Below are 12,500 nucleotides of genomic sequence, written 5' to 3' on the forward strand. Positions count from 1 at the left end.
TATATATATACATACATACATACATACATACATACATACATACATACATACATACATACAAACATACATACATACATACATACACACATATAGCGTGTGTGTGTGTGTATGTATGTACACGTTAATGCTCTTTATTCAGAAACCCTCATGTCACATCTACATTTCAGGATGTGGTTATTATAGACACAGATGAAATGTTAAATATAAATATTTCAATATTTATCATCACAGTAACAGTGTTACACACATTAGTAGCTGTAAACACTCAGCATTAGAAAAATACATACGTTGGTTTGGTGCTTACATAAGGAGTAAACATTTATAATCATCGCTTTAAAAGTTACATACGTTGTTTTTGGTGCCTGTTTGTTTCCCAGATATATTAGTGTGTGTGTGAATGGCTATATAAGATAAGATTAACTTAAAGAACTTTGTAGAAAGGCGCTTTATAAAGTTCAGTCCATTTCCTGTTATTAGTTTACGGGACGTTGACGTATCGCGACCAACGACCAACCCGCTCAATGCGGCGTCTATGTATATATGTCTGTGTATATATGTCTGTGTATATGTGTCTATGTATATATGTCTGTGTATATATGTCTGTGTATATGTGTCTATGTATATATGTCTGTGTATATATGTCTGTGTATATGTGTCTATGTATATATGTCTGTGTATATATGTCTGTGTATATGTGTCTATGTATATATGTCTGTGTATATATGTCTGTGTATATGTGTCTATGTATATATGTCTGTGTATATATGTCTGTGTATATGTGTCTATGTATATATGTCTGTGTATATATGTCTGTGTATATGTGTCTATGTATATATGTCTGTGTATATATGTCTGTGTATATGTGTCTATGTATATATGTCTGTGTATATATGTCTGTGTATATGTGTCTATGTATATATGTCTGTGTATATATGTCTGTGTATATGTGTCTATGTATATATGTCTGTGTATATATGTCTGTGTATATGTGTCTATGTATATATGTCTGTGTATATATGTCTGTGTATATGTGTCTATGTATATATGTCTGTGTATATATGTCTGTGTATATGTGTCTATGTATATATGTCTGTGTATATATGTCTGTGTATATGTGTCTATGTATATATGTCTGTGTATATATGTCTGTGTATATGTGTCTATGTATATATGTCTGTGTATATATGTCTGTGTATATGTGTCTATGTATATATGTCTATGGGTGTATGACGTACGGCGCACGAGCGAGGTTGACGTGAGACCGGCCGACAGTCACCGAGTCCTGGAACCAAACGTTCAGCAATAAATGTATCGGAGTAAAAGTATTAAACTCATCATAAATATGTAGTGCAGTAAAGTGGAAGTTGTGGAAAAAAATAATACTCCAAAAAAGTACAGATACTGCATTTTAGTACTTAAGTACAGTACTTAAGTAGTTCCACTTCGTTACTATACATCTCTGGTATTTATGAAATATGAAGTATCAGTTCATTAAAAATACATAAGACAAGATGTTTTATTTACACATCACATGAGATTTCAAATAAACTGAAGGACGGAGGAGTTGTAGTGTGCAGTAGTTTCTTCCAGCAGGGGGCGCACACACACAACAGTGTGTGTAAAGTAAAGTGTGTGTCTGGATGTGTGTCTGTGGGACATAGAGAAGCAAAGTAAATCCCAGGTTATGAATATATAAGAATGTATAAAGAGTCTGTGATGCAGATATATATCATAAAATGTATAGACGTGTTGTAGATGTTAAAGAGGAGGCGTTTGACCTTTGACCTGCAGCCAGCTGGAGATGGAAGCAGACAGCTGACAGAGTCTGAGCCCGGCTCAGTCTGAACTTTCTCCTCGAGCAGCCGGACGACAACATCTGACGTGGGACATGGACAACACGGACAACACGGACGACGTGATCCGTCCCAGGTACGAGAGGCAGCCCTTCACGTTCACTCATCAGAGTGTGTGTGTGTGTGTGCTGCAGATTATTCAACACGTTTCTTTCCATGTTAACTTTCTTAATTATCTCCAGAGAAGTAAATCAATATTTGTTGTTAACTTAACTTCATGAGGGCTGAGCCTCTGTGGTGTTATTGTGTTAACGTGTTATTTATTAAAATCTGATTTAAATGAAACTTCCCGACAGTTTAAACAGACGTTATGTTCAAACTGAGCTTCGACAGTAACAACGTAATAACAACAGTAATGATAATAATGATAAACACTCTGAGTACATTTTCTGATTTCACTTTAATTTGACAGTTTTTCTTCAGGACTTTCACATGTGACACCCACAGTGATAGTATTTATGCATACAAATACATATATATATTTTACATTATATATGTATTTGTATGTATTGAAGTGAAGGATTCTTCTTCACTGTCGCCGTCCGACTCGTACCAGCTCACGTTATTTATAGCATGAAGTCTGACGGCAGCTGTTGTTTCTCTCTCTGCATTTTGTCGATTTAGCAGCAGCTGCACGTGTGTGTGTGTGTGTGTGTGCGTGTGTGTGTGTGTGTGTACATTGTGAGGACATCTGTTCACACACTCGCGTTGCGGGGACTCAGCTACCACTTGGGGACGAGCGTTCTAATTTCGGATCAACGTGAAGATGAACTTAATTATTGATATTTTTGGTAAACATAAATAAACACAGTCGTCCATAACGTGTTAATAACTCAGAACAAACGTTTGCTCCATGTGGTCTCGTCGTTAAAGCGACCGAGGGGACTTTCCTTTGATAACGAGCTTGTGTAGATAAGTGTGTTAACGTCAGGTTGTGTGTTTTAGCCGTCTGCTTGTCATTATGCAAATGAGCTGGTTTCAGTGTACGTGCAGCACTTTGATGGTCTTTATAAATGTTCCTCCATCACATGACGACGGCTCTTTCTATGCTTTCATGTGTCAGCTCACGTCCCTCGTTAACGTGCCCGTGAGCTGTGTTAATCTGACAAATGTTTAGAAACTAAATATTCTTATTACACAAGGTAACAACACCGCTGTAGTTTAGTCGTTACTTCCTGCTAAAGTCTAACACGTGAAACAGAAGAATAAAACTTTCATTTAAGAGAGTTATTGAGACATGTTTTCATGTGTGTGTGTGTGTGTGTGTGTGTGTGTGTGTGTGTGTGTGTGTGCTTTACTCCACCTGTCAGTCAGGTGTGAGACAGGAAGTGCTTTGAAGCTGATTGAGACAAAAGGATTCATTTCATTTCTGTTTTGATACAGAAATGAAATCACAAACAAACTTCCCCATATCAATTATTTCTGACATTTCACACACACGTTCACATCCTTCCTCTAAGATATCATCTATATAAACGTTTGATTGGCGGGTTGATGACATCACGGCTTGTCTGATTTGCATACTGGCAGTCGGCCACGCCCACTGAAGTCGTTTAAACTCTTTCGTTCACGTTTGAAACATTTCATGACGTCTTTTCTTTATTTTTTTATGTCTCAAACACTTTATATAATATCTGCTGGGACCTGACTTTAATGTTCCCACCTACAAAACAAGTCAGCGCCTTCCTTTCCTGCCCGACACATGCTGCAGAGTGAGGAGACACAGGTCAGACACAGATCACTGACATTTTTATTTATGTTTCATATCAGAAATTGTTTTTCCATCTCTCAGCCTGGCAGCCGCTCTCATGAAGCTCCACCCGGAGGACGGAGAACAGATCGTGGAGTATTTTAAAACTCACGCCCTGCTGACGAGAGAGAAAGCACGTAAGAGCAAATCCAAAATTAATGATCAATAAACAATAAACTGTCCTGTGACTGTAGGACTGATGAGGACTCCTTTTTTAATTCACGTCAACAGATTAACTGCAAAGAATGATCAATATTTTCTTTCTTTAAAGGTCCAGTGTGTGGCTCTGTTTTCAGATTTCAGTATTCAGAATGAGCCTTTTATATCCATAATGTTTTTTTCCGTCCGCCATTTCTTCTTCATGGTGGGAAGGAGAAGGTGAGGCAAGGGGTTACAATCAATGACTACACATATACGCACTCCTCAACCTTTAATTTAAAGGTCATGTGTCTGTAATTTAAACTAATTTAGGAGAAAGATGCTGTGACATGAATGTTCCGGCAGGTAATGGCGCCCTCTCGTGGATTGTTTTTAGTGCTGCAGGCGTCCGTCAGAGATCAGAAGAAACTGCTGGTGGAAAACGGCAAACTGAAGAAAGACATCGAGCAGCTCAAAGCTCAGCTGCAAGAAAAACAGAGGAGACGCACCGGTAAACCCCCGAAAGCAACTTTTAAAGCCTGAATGTCCTCACTTTGCTCAACGGTCCTCTCTTTGAATGTTTGAAAGCTGGTCCTCACAATGATAGAAAGACAAACACACACACACAGACAACTGGAGACGATTATTTAAATTTAATAAAAACTTTATTAAGTCAAAGCTTTTAAAAGATTTGTTCTAAAGATAAAATAAATGAATAAATAAATTAAATTGCCTCGTTTTTGTCTTTCAGCGAAGGCTCTGCTCGCCACGCCCCCTCCAATATTAAGCCCCGCCCCCACCACGTCTGTCAGTCAAGCTCCTTCTCCTCCCTCCTCACAGGACCAGAGAGAGAGACAGACCAGAAGGAGGCGAGGGGAGAGGAAAGGTGAGACGACAAAGGAAAGACATGAGGAAAGGAATGAAGGAAATCAAAGACTGACCCTCTCGCTCTCTCAGCTCGTCCCACCTTAGACTCTCCTACCTTAGGGGCGGAGCCTCGGGTTGACGTGTCACGGCTGGACCTGCGCGTTGGACGGATCCTCAACATCCGGCGCCACCCGCTGGCTGAGGGGCTGGCGGTGCAGGACGTGGACGTGGGAGAGGACGCCCCCCGCGTGGTCGTCAGCAAGCTGGAGGAGAATACGGACTTCGAGGAGGTGATGCAGTTTTTTCATTTATAATATTTATTTCTAAAATATTCCGACATATCAACGACTTCATGTCCGATGTTTAGCTCCAGGGCAGCCTCGCCGTGTTGCTATGCAACGTCAAAGCCTATAGGATGAAGGGACTGGTCTCTCAGGCCCGCCTCCTGTGTTGCTCTGCCTCCGAAGATGACGGCGCAGAGCTGCTGGCTCCGCCCACGGGCTCCACCCCTGGAGACAGAGTCACCTTCCTCAACTACCCCGGTAACCATGGTTACGAATACGTTAAGTTACAAAACAAACCATGCCTGAATGAATGAAACATTATGTGTGTGTGTGTGTGTGTGCAGGTGAGCCGGACAGAGAGCTGCAGTCCAAGCAGAAGGTCTGGGAGCTCGTCCAGCCCGACCTGCAGGTGGACAGCAGGGGCGTGGCTAACTACAAAGGCTGCAGGTTTGAGGTGAAGGGCAAGGGGCTCTGCAGGGCCCCCTCCCTCACCAACGGCATCATCAGGTAGACGTCATGCAGGACCAGAAGACATGCTGAAGATATCACAGTGCTTTTATTGTGAAAAACCTGCTGATCTTACAAAAGATGGAAACATTTCATTTCAGTTGATTGTTGATTAAAACCTCTTTGAAATCACTTTGATGTGTCGTCATCATGTGAAGTGCCCAGAGCCCGGTTCTGCTGAACCCGGTTCTGCTGAGCCCGGTTCTGCTGAGCCCGGTTCTGCTGAGCCCGGTTCTGTGTCCGGACTCCCACAGCTCTGTGATGGTTCCTCGCTGACAGGTGGAGCAGTTGGTCTCTCAGCGGTCGTCCTCTGATCGACGGCCAATCACGGGTGTTGTCCAAGAAGAAGACTCCTCCCACCTCTTCAGCCAGAGTTCTCAGCCAATCACTGGCCTGTGTGAGGTAGACTGAGCGGTGAAGCCCCGCCTCCTTCAGGTGGTCAGCGTGCGTGAGAACGAGTAAAGTGTGACGACGCCAGTGTGTACTAAGGAGAGTCTGAAAACACACAAATCAACAAAGTGTGTGTGTGTGTGTGTGTGCGTGAGTGAGTGTGCGTGTGAGCGTGTGTGAGAGTGTGTGTGTGTGTGAGTGTGTGTGTGTGTGTGAGTGTGAGTGAGTGCGTGTGTGTGAGTGAGTGTGTGTGTGTGTGTGTGTGTGTGTGTGTGTGTGTGTGTGTGTGTGTGTGTGTGTGAGTGAGTGTGTGTGTGTGTGTGTGTGTGTACCTCCACGCGCTCCTCCTGGTGTGTGTTGCCTTGCGGCAGGTCAGCTCTCACAACGAGCACGACCACGTGCACGCCCTCCGGGCAGAGCTCGTGCACGCTCATCGCGCCGGGCATCACGGGGGGCGTGTCAACCACGCTCAAGGTGAGGTCAGACTCCGCCCCCTGTCTTCTGAAATACCTGGGGAAATTTCGTGTGCGGCGCTGGCACTCTGTCGTCACGGAGACGCCGTACATGCAGCCACCTGTTTGGAACACCTCTCCACCTGTCGTAACCGTGACGATATTTGAAATGAGCTTCGTGTGTTTGCAGCTGAAATATAAACCAGGAAGACACTGACCAATCAGAGCGTTCCCCACAGAGCTCCTCCCACTCTGTTTGTCGCCTAGCAACAGCACATTCAGGGCCAGCACGTTCCGCTCGCCGTCGTCGTCGCTGCTGTTCGGGAGTCTGAGGGGCTCGTTGCCGTAGCGACTGCGTTCCATGCTGACGGTCACGAACACGAACATTTAGTGATCACAACATTGGAAATATTCCACAGAAAACTTCCAGGTGCGATATGTAACTTTAACCTCTAGTGGCTAAGAACTCACGCGGTCTCCGTTAGGGATGGGAACCGGAACCGTGTGTTTCAGTTCCATGGAATCGTTCGGCAGTTTATCTAACGATTCTCTCATCGATTCCAGATAAAACGAATCACGTCACGTAACTTCCTCACGTGCATCAGTAGTAAACAATGTCACCCACTCGTTCAAACGCTCCAAAGTTTGGCTGCATTTCACCAGAACAGACGTCAACAATCATCGCAAAGTGGAGATAACAGCGTCAGGAGGGAACACGACCAACATGCAGAAACATTTGCGCACACAACATGTGATATTTTAAATGAACGTCGTGTTTTTGACACGCTGCAGACTGGAGATGAATCAGCCGGGCTGTGACCTCTGACCTCTGTGGTTCCATGTCAGCGCCATGTGCTGCTTTGTAACACGCTGTAACGTTAAACCGACGCCGTCTGCATGAGAATCAAAAAAGAATCGACTCGCACAGATCTGATCGGTTCCCATCCCTGATGAAGCTCAGCATGTTGGAGGCTCCTTTAAACACAAAATCAGATCCTCACGTTTACAGAAGTCAGTCTTACCTGCTGTAACACACCCCGAAACACGGACACACACTTCCTGAACTGACAGACAGTGTGTGTGTGTGTGTGTGTGTGTGTGTGTTCGTGGTTAAAGAATAACCAGTGTGGCTCTTTAGGTTGTAAAACTAACAAACATCCTGTTAACGAAGATTTAAAGGGACACGTCAGAGGGGCAACATAATGTGTGTGTGTGTGTGTGTGTGTTATAGAAGTATGTTGTCTGAATGTTACTTATTGGTTTGATTAATGTTGTGTATTGGTTGGTTTATCTTCATTAACATTAAAAAACAAAGTGTGCGTGCTGCAGAGACAAACATCATCTGGACTGAAAGATAACACACACACACACACACACACACACACACACACACACACAGTTGATGGCTGAGAGCAGAAAGCTGTTTTAACTTTAGTGTGTTGTGTGTGTGTGTGTGTGTGTGTGTGTGAGTGAAACTGTGACATCAAGGAAACGAGGAAACACACACACACGGCAAGGTGATGTTAATGCAGTGTGTGTGTGACCAATACTGGGCGGGCAGTGACAGGGAAGCCGGGGAACACGGATGTGTGTGTGTGTGTGTGTGTGTGTGTGTCTGTGTGTGTGTGTGTGTGTTATCTTTATAATAAGCGTACCCAAACTGAGGACAGCGATGCCCGACAGCAACCGACCACAAGAGAGGGAGTGTGTGTGTGTGTGTGTGTGTGTGTGTCTACAAACATCGAAATCTGATTCTCAGGAAGGTTTATGGAAACAAAAACAACGACCATATATGGTCAGAGGAGCTGACTGTAGCTGCTGTTAGCTCAGTCCGTCAGCTTGGCGGTGAGCTCAGAGCGACGGGTACCCGTCGCTCTGAGCTCACCGCCAAGCTGACGAACTGAGTGTTTGTACCAACAGGCGTTATGGACGACCAGGAAGAAGAAGAGGAGGTAACCAGGCTCAGCAGCCTCTATGGACATGATGGCAGAGGAGAAGAGAGTGAAGAGGACGCTGACGGAGGAAGCTAAGAAGAGAAAAGGAGAGAGTGAGCGAGCAAGAAGCCGCCGGACAAGAGTAAATGTGGGACTGACTTTTAGTGGTTGGTGAGAGCTTGGTGAAATAAAAGGCTGAAAGACAGACGCCGAGCTGGGCTGACTGCTGCTGGACTAGGCAGTGAGATCAGCTGCAGCTGGGGACCTGGATGATGATTGGCTGCTGGTTTGACGTTTTAATGAAGACAGGAATCAGCTGTCGTCCCGGTGACGGACACAATAACTTTTATCTGCACAGATGGAATCACTTCCTCGTGGGCTCGTCTTTTCCTCTTCGGTAATCTCGTCACCGCCCACCAGCTCTAAGAAAAACATCCACAGCCCGGATCCAGACTCATGTCAGCACTTCAACATGACCAGAACCAGAACAGAACCAGCAGCCGCTTTGTGTCGGGTTTGGCTCCTGGATCACAAAGTCTGTAAATCACCCAAACATCCAGTTTGACTGATGACATGAATGACAGAAACAGTCCGGTGTGTTAACGAGGATTTAATCATAAACACAGATTATTTGATTTGCATTTAAAATACAGAAACTTCTGGAACATTCATCCAGAGTACACGGACATACAGAGAACTCTTTCACAATAAAGCAGTGCAATAAAACAACATGTGTTCTAACGAGCCGACACTTCACCAGCTAACGAGTTTCTATTGGCGCCAAAATGGGCGGGAAGAGTTTCAGTGGCCAAAGATCAGCTGTTCTTACAGACTTTCAAAATAAAACCAATTCCTTTGGGCCAAAACAAATGGACAGTGCAGTTCTGGACTTCATCATGAATCATCAAACATATATTTGATCTGTTTTTTCAAAGTAAAAGCACGACACCCTGCAGGCCATGCGTCAGCCTCGCGGTGTAAATGGAGTCAAACCGGATTTCAAAGCGGTTTCCGCTCGTCTAGACGCTCAGCAGGAAACTGAAGCACAAAGAGTTTCACGTCCCGCCGAGTGTGTGTGAATGCGACCCGACAGGAAGCTGATTAGCATGAGATACTGGGGGCGGTCACAGGTGCGAACAGGTGTGCTTGTTTCCGTCTCGCTCGTCCGTCTCGGTCTCCGCCTCTCGTTGCCTTCGGGCTCGGTCATTGGCAGAAAGAGGAAAGTCTTTGCTTCCAGGTGGTTCTTCAGTTTCTCTGGCACACGTGGAGTCTCGTCTTCGCCACCGCCGCCGACTTTGAGGACGACGCCAGCGGCGAGGTGTGCGGGGACGAGTGGCGAGACGAGGACGCGGCGAACTTGGACATTGTTGCTGCTGCTAGCAGCGACGCCGAAGACGATGATGGCGTCTGGACGGGCTCCCGCAGCGTCCGGCAGCTCAGTCCGTCCCCGCAGGGGCAGCGCTGGAACAGCTCCAGCCCGTGGTTCCCCTTCCGGCGGTGTCGCGTGCAAACCTGTCCCTCCCGCAACACCGGCTTGCAGATGCGAGTCCAGAAGTGCCGGGCGCAGCACAGAGCGTCGGAACAGTCGGACGAGCGCAGGCAGGGATCCCCGACCTGACCTGGAGACAGAAACACCGTCAACACGACAGAAACAACGCCTGACGGAGCGCCACGCCTCCACACTGAAGCTACACACACCTTTACTGGACACCGCCTTCACGTCCACCCTGCCTCTCTTCCTCCACCCTTTCTTTTTAGACAGCGGGCTCATCCCTCCGTCCGAGTCCGGGATCCTCTGAGACACAAAGGTGTCCACGTCAGGGACGCAGATATCTGGAGGAGACGGATGGAGACCATTATGAGACGCTACGTCACAGTGGAGAAGGAGTAACCTGTTTTATTTTGAAAATCTTACTGTTGCTGCAGCGGTTGCCCGGACAACACATGCCGTCTCTATGGCAACGCCTCTTCCTCCTGCGGCAGGTCTGGCAGCGCGAGTGGGCGGGGCCTTTGGTGGGGGCGTGGCAGTAGCTGCCCTCGCTGCACTCCAGGTCGCTCATGCACTGATAGAGCTGCAGAGAGAGAGAGTGACGTCACAACGTGCACACACACACACACACACACGTGAAAAGCAGACGCACACGCGCACACTCACCGTCAGGTCCAGGCTCGGCTCCCACGCGCTCCTGTTGACCGGCAGCGCGTGCCCCTCCCTCAGGATCACCGTCCTGATGGAGTTCAGTCGGACACGCGCGTCCCCGCCGCGGGAACACACCCACAGCACGAGCGCGACACAAAGCACCAACAGCGACTGATGATGAGTCATAACTGTAAACAATTAATTAATCCATTAATTACGAATGATTCATCAGAGACGTGCGGTCACACGTGACTAACTGGAGGTGTTTCTGTTATTGTGTCCACCCCGCTTCCACCAATGAACAGCTCCGAATACAAAAACACAAAAAACTACAAGTACACAAGTGTGTGACATGACGTCACGAAGTTTGAAGTTAAAGTTTTAAAAAGTTTAAACTTGTTCTGACCTGGATCTGCAGGTTCTGGATCTGCAGGTTCTGGATCTGCAGGTTCTGGATCCTCGGTAATCCTGTCTCTCTGTCTGTGTGTCTGTCTGTCTCTGTCTCTCCGTCTCGCGCCTCTTCTCGTCGGATCACCTCACACAGGTGAGACTGAGCCGGACTCGGATCCACTTTATACACTCACGGACACGCGACCAGGAGCCCCACCTCCACCTCCTCCTCCACCTCCTCCTCCTCCTCCACCTCCAACAGCACTACACACCCCATCGATACCCGCGCGCCCCCCTCACCTATCGATACACAGAGAGGAGGAGACAAGATGTCCGCTTCAAGTTTAATGTGAAAAAAACTTTGAAGTGATTTTAGTAAAAGAAACATCAGAGCAGATCTATATAACACACACACACCCCCCCCACACACACACCACACCACCACAGATACTATATATATATATATATGTGTGTGTGTGTTTGTGTGTGTGTGTGTTATATATATATAACATCAGTACTGACTCGTAGAAGGTTTCAGATTTACATACTGGCAACGGTCACGATGGTTGAGTGTACTGACTGAACTTTACTGTATACTGTTTATGTACTCTTAAGTGTATACTATGTTTTTGCGGTGTTGTATTGTTAATGTTATCTACAGGTGTTATTCTGTTAAATGTATATCTTACCAGGTGTTATATTGTTAAATGTATATCTTACAGGTGTATACTGTTAATGTAATCTTACAGGTGGTCTCGTATAATGTATATCTTACAGGTGTATATGTTAAATGTAATCTTGACAGGTGTATCATACTGTTAAATGTCATATCTAAGGTGTAGTACTGTTAAATGTATATCTTACAGGTGTATATACTGTAAATGTATATCTACAGGTGTATGTATACTGTTTACATTATTACAGGTTGTATATATTACAGTATATCTTACAGGTGATTACTGTTAAATGTGATATCTTAAGGGTGTGTACTGTTATGAGTTTGGTTTTTCTTACATGTTCACTGACCGTTTGGGAGCTGCGCTCTAACCAAAAACTATTTCCCTGCAGGTATATAAAGTGTTTCTGATTCTGATTATTATTATTATTCTTATTATTATTATTTATTATAAATATATCATTAATGAATTTTAAATGTTATTTAAAGTAGAAATTATTTTTTTATTTTGGGTATTTGAAACTGAAGGTCAGTAATTTATTTTGCGAATCCTGAAATATTGAAGCAGATATACTACTATGAAAAGTTGATAAGTCAGATCAAAAGAAATACGGGTTCTGATCTGCAAGATCATTTATGTATTCAAAACGAATCTTGTACGACTTTATGTTTGATAATTTTATACGTGTTCACATTTCAAATCACAGGCAACAGACTTGTGCTGCTCGTAATACGTTATGTGCCTGCAGGAAAGTACTGTGCTGCCGGAATAACGTACTGTTGCAGGACAAGTACTGGCCTTGCAGTCAAAGTTTACTTTGTTGGTGTCAGTTGTTTGAGAACTTCACACCTTTCTTAAAACCTGGACGTAGTCTCCGTGACGTCCCCGCAGACTGTCTAAAACCTGGACGTAACGTGTCACATTTCAAATCAACAGGAAAAGTACTTGTTGTGTGTCAGTGTTGATGAACTTCACACTGTCTAAAACCTGGACGTAGTCTCCGAGACGTCCCCGCAGACTGTCTAAAACCTGGACGTAGTCTCTGTGACGTCCCCGCAGACTGTCTAAAACCTGGACGTAGTCTCAGAGACGTCCCCGCAGTGTGCTAAAGACGTTTA

General features: G+C 45.2%; 3 protein-coding genes across 4 annotated transcripts; 1 reads left to right on the forward strand and 2 right to left on the reverse strand.

The window, feature by feature from the left end:
* The first annotated feature begins 1,602 nt into the window (after nt 1–1,602).
* aimp1b (aminoacyl tRNA synthetase complex interacting multifunctional protein 1b) lies at nt 1,603–5,531 on the forward strand. The gene is made up of 7 exons (XM_010756629.3): nt 1,603–1,929; nt 3,646–3,740; nt 4,139–4,252; nt 4,493–4,627; nt 4,699–4,898; nt 4,976–5,150; nt 5,237–5,531. Exons 1-7 carry the CDS (start codon nt 1,889–1,891, stop codon nt 5,401–5,403), a joined length of 927 nt encoding a protein of 308 aa, XP_010754931.2. The 5' UTR covers nt 1,603–1,888; the 3' UTR covers nt 5,404–5,531.
* On the reverse strand, nt 5,517–7,310 carry LOC104940067 (GTPase IMAP family member GIMD1). The gene is made up of 4 exons (XM_019252997.2): nt 7,264–7,310; nt 6,460–6,605; nt 6,122–6,384; nt 5,517–5,894 (listed from the first exon to the last, which is right to left on the reverse strand). Exons 2-4 carry the CDS (start codon nt 6,602–6,604, stop codon nt 5,529–5,531), a joined length of 774 nt encoding a protein of 257 aa, XP_019108542.2. The 5' UTR covers nt 6,605; nt 7,264–7,310; the 3' UTR covers nt 5,517–5,528.
* Nucleotides 7,311–8,770: 1,460 nt separating this feature from the next.
* Nucleotides 8,771–10,870, reverse strand: LOC104940115 (dickkopf-related protein 2). Of its 2 annotated transcripts, none has more exons than XM_019253002.2 (4): nt 10,722–10,870; nt 10,331–10,503; nt 10,091–10,247; nt 8,771–10,008 (listed from the first exon to the last, which is right to left on the reverse strand). In XM_019253002.2, exons 2-4 carry the CDS (start codon nt 10,499–10,501, stop codon nt 9,203–9,205), a joined length of 1,134 nt encoding a protein of 377 aa, XP_019108547.1. In that variant the 5' UTR covers nt 10,502–10,503; nt 10,722–10,870; the 3' UTR covers nt 8,771–9,202. The 2 variants fall into 2 exon arrangements, with proteins under 2 accessions (XP_019108547.1, XP_027132276.1); XM_027276475.1 differs by having other exon boundaries at nt 9,269–9,794; nt 9,874–10,008; nt 10,331–10,870.
* Nucleotides 10,871–12,500: the final 1,630 nt, after the last annotated feature.

This window comes from Larimichthys crocea, unplaced genomic scaffold, assembly GCF_000972845.2.
Source record: "Larimichthys crocea isolate SSNF unplaced genomic scaffold, L_crocea_2.0 scaffold385, whole genome shotgun sequence".
NCBI classification, from domain to species: domain Eukaryota; kingdom Metazoa; phylum Chordata; class Actinopteri; family Sciaenidae; genus Larimichthys; species Larimichthys crocea.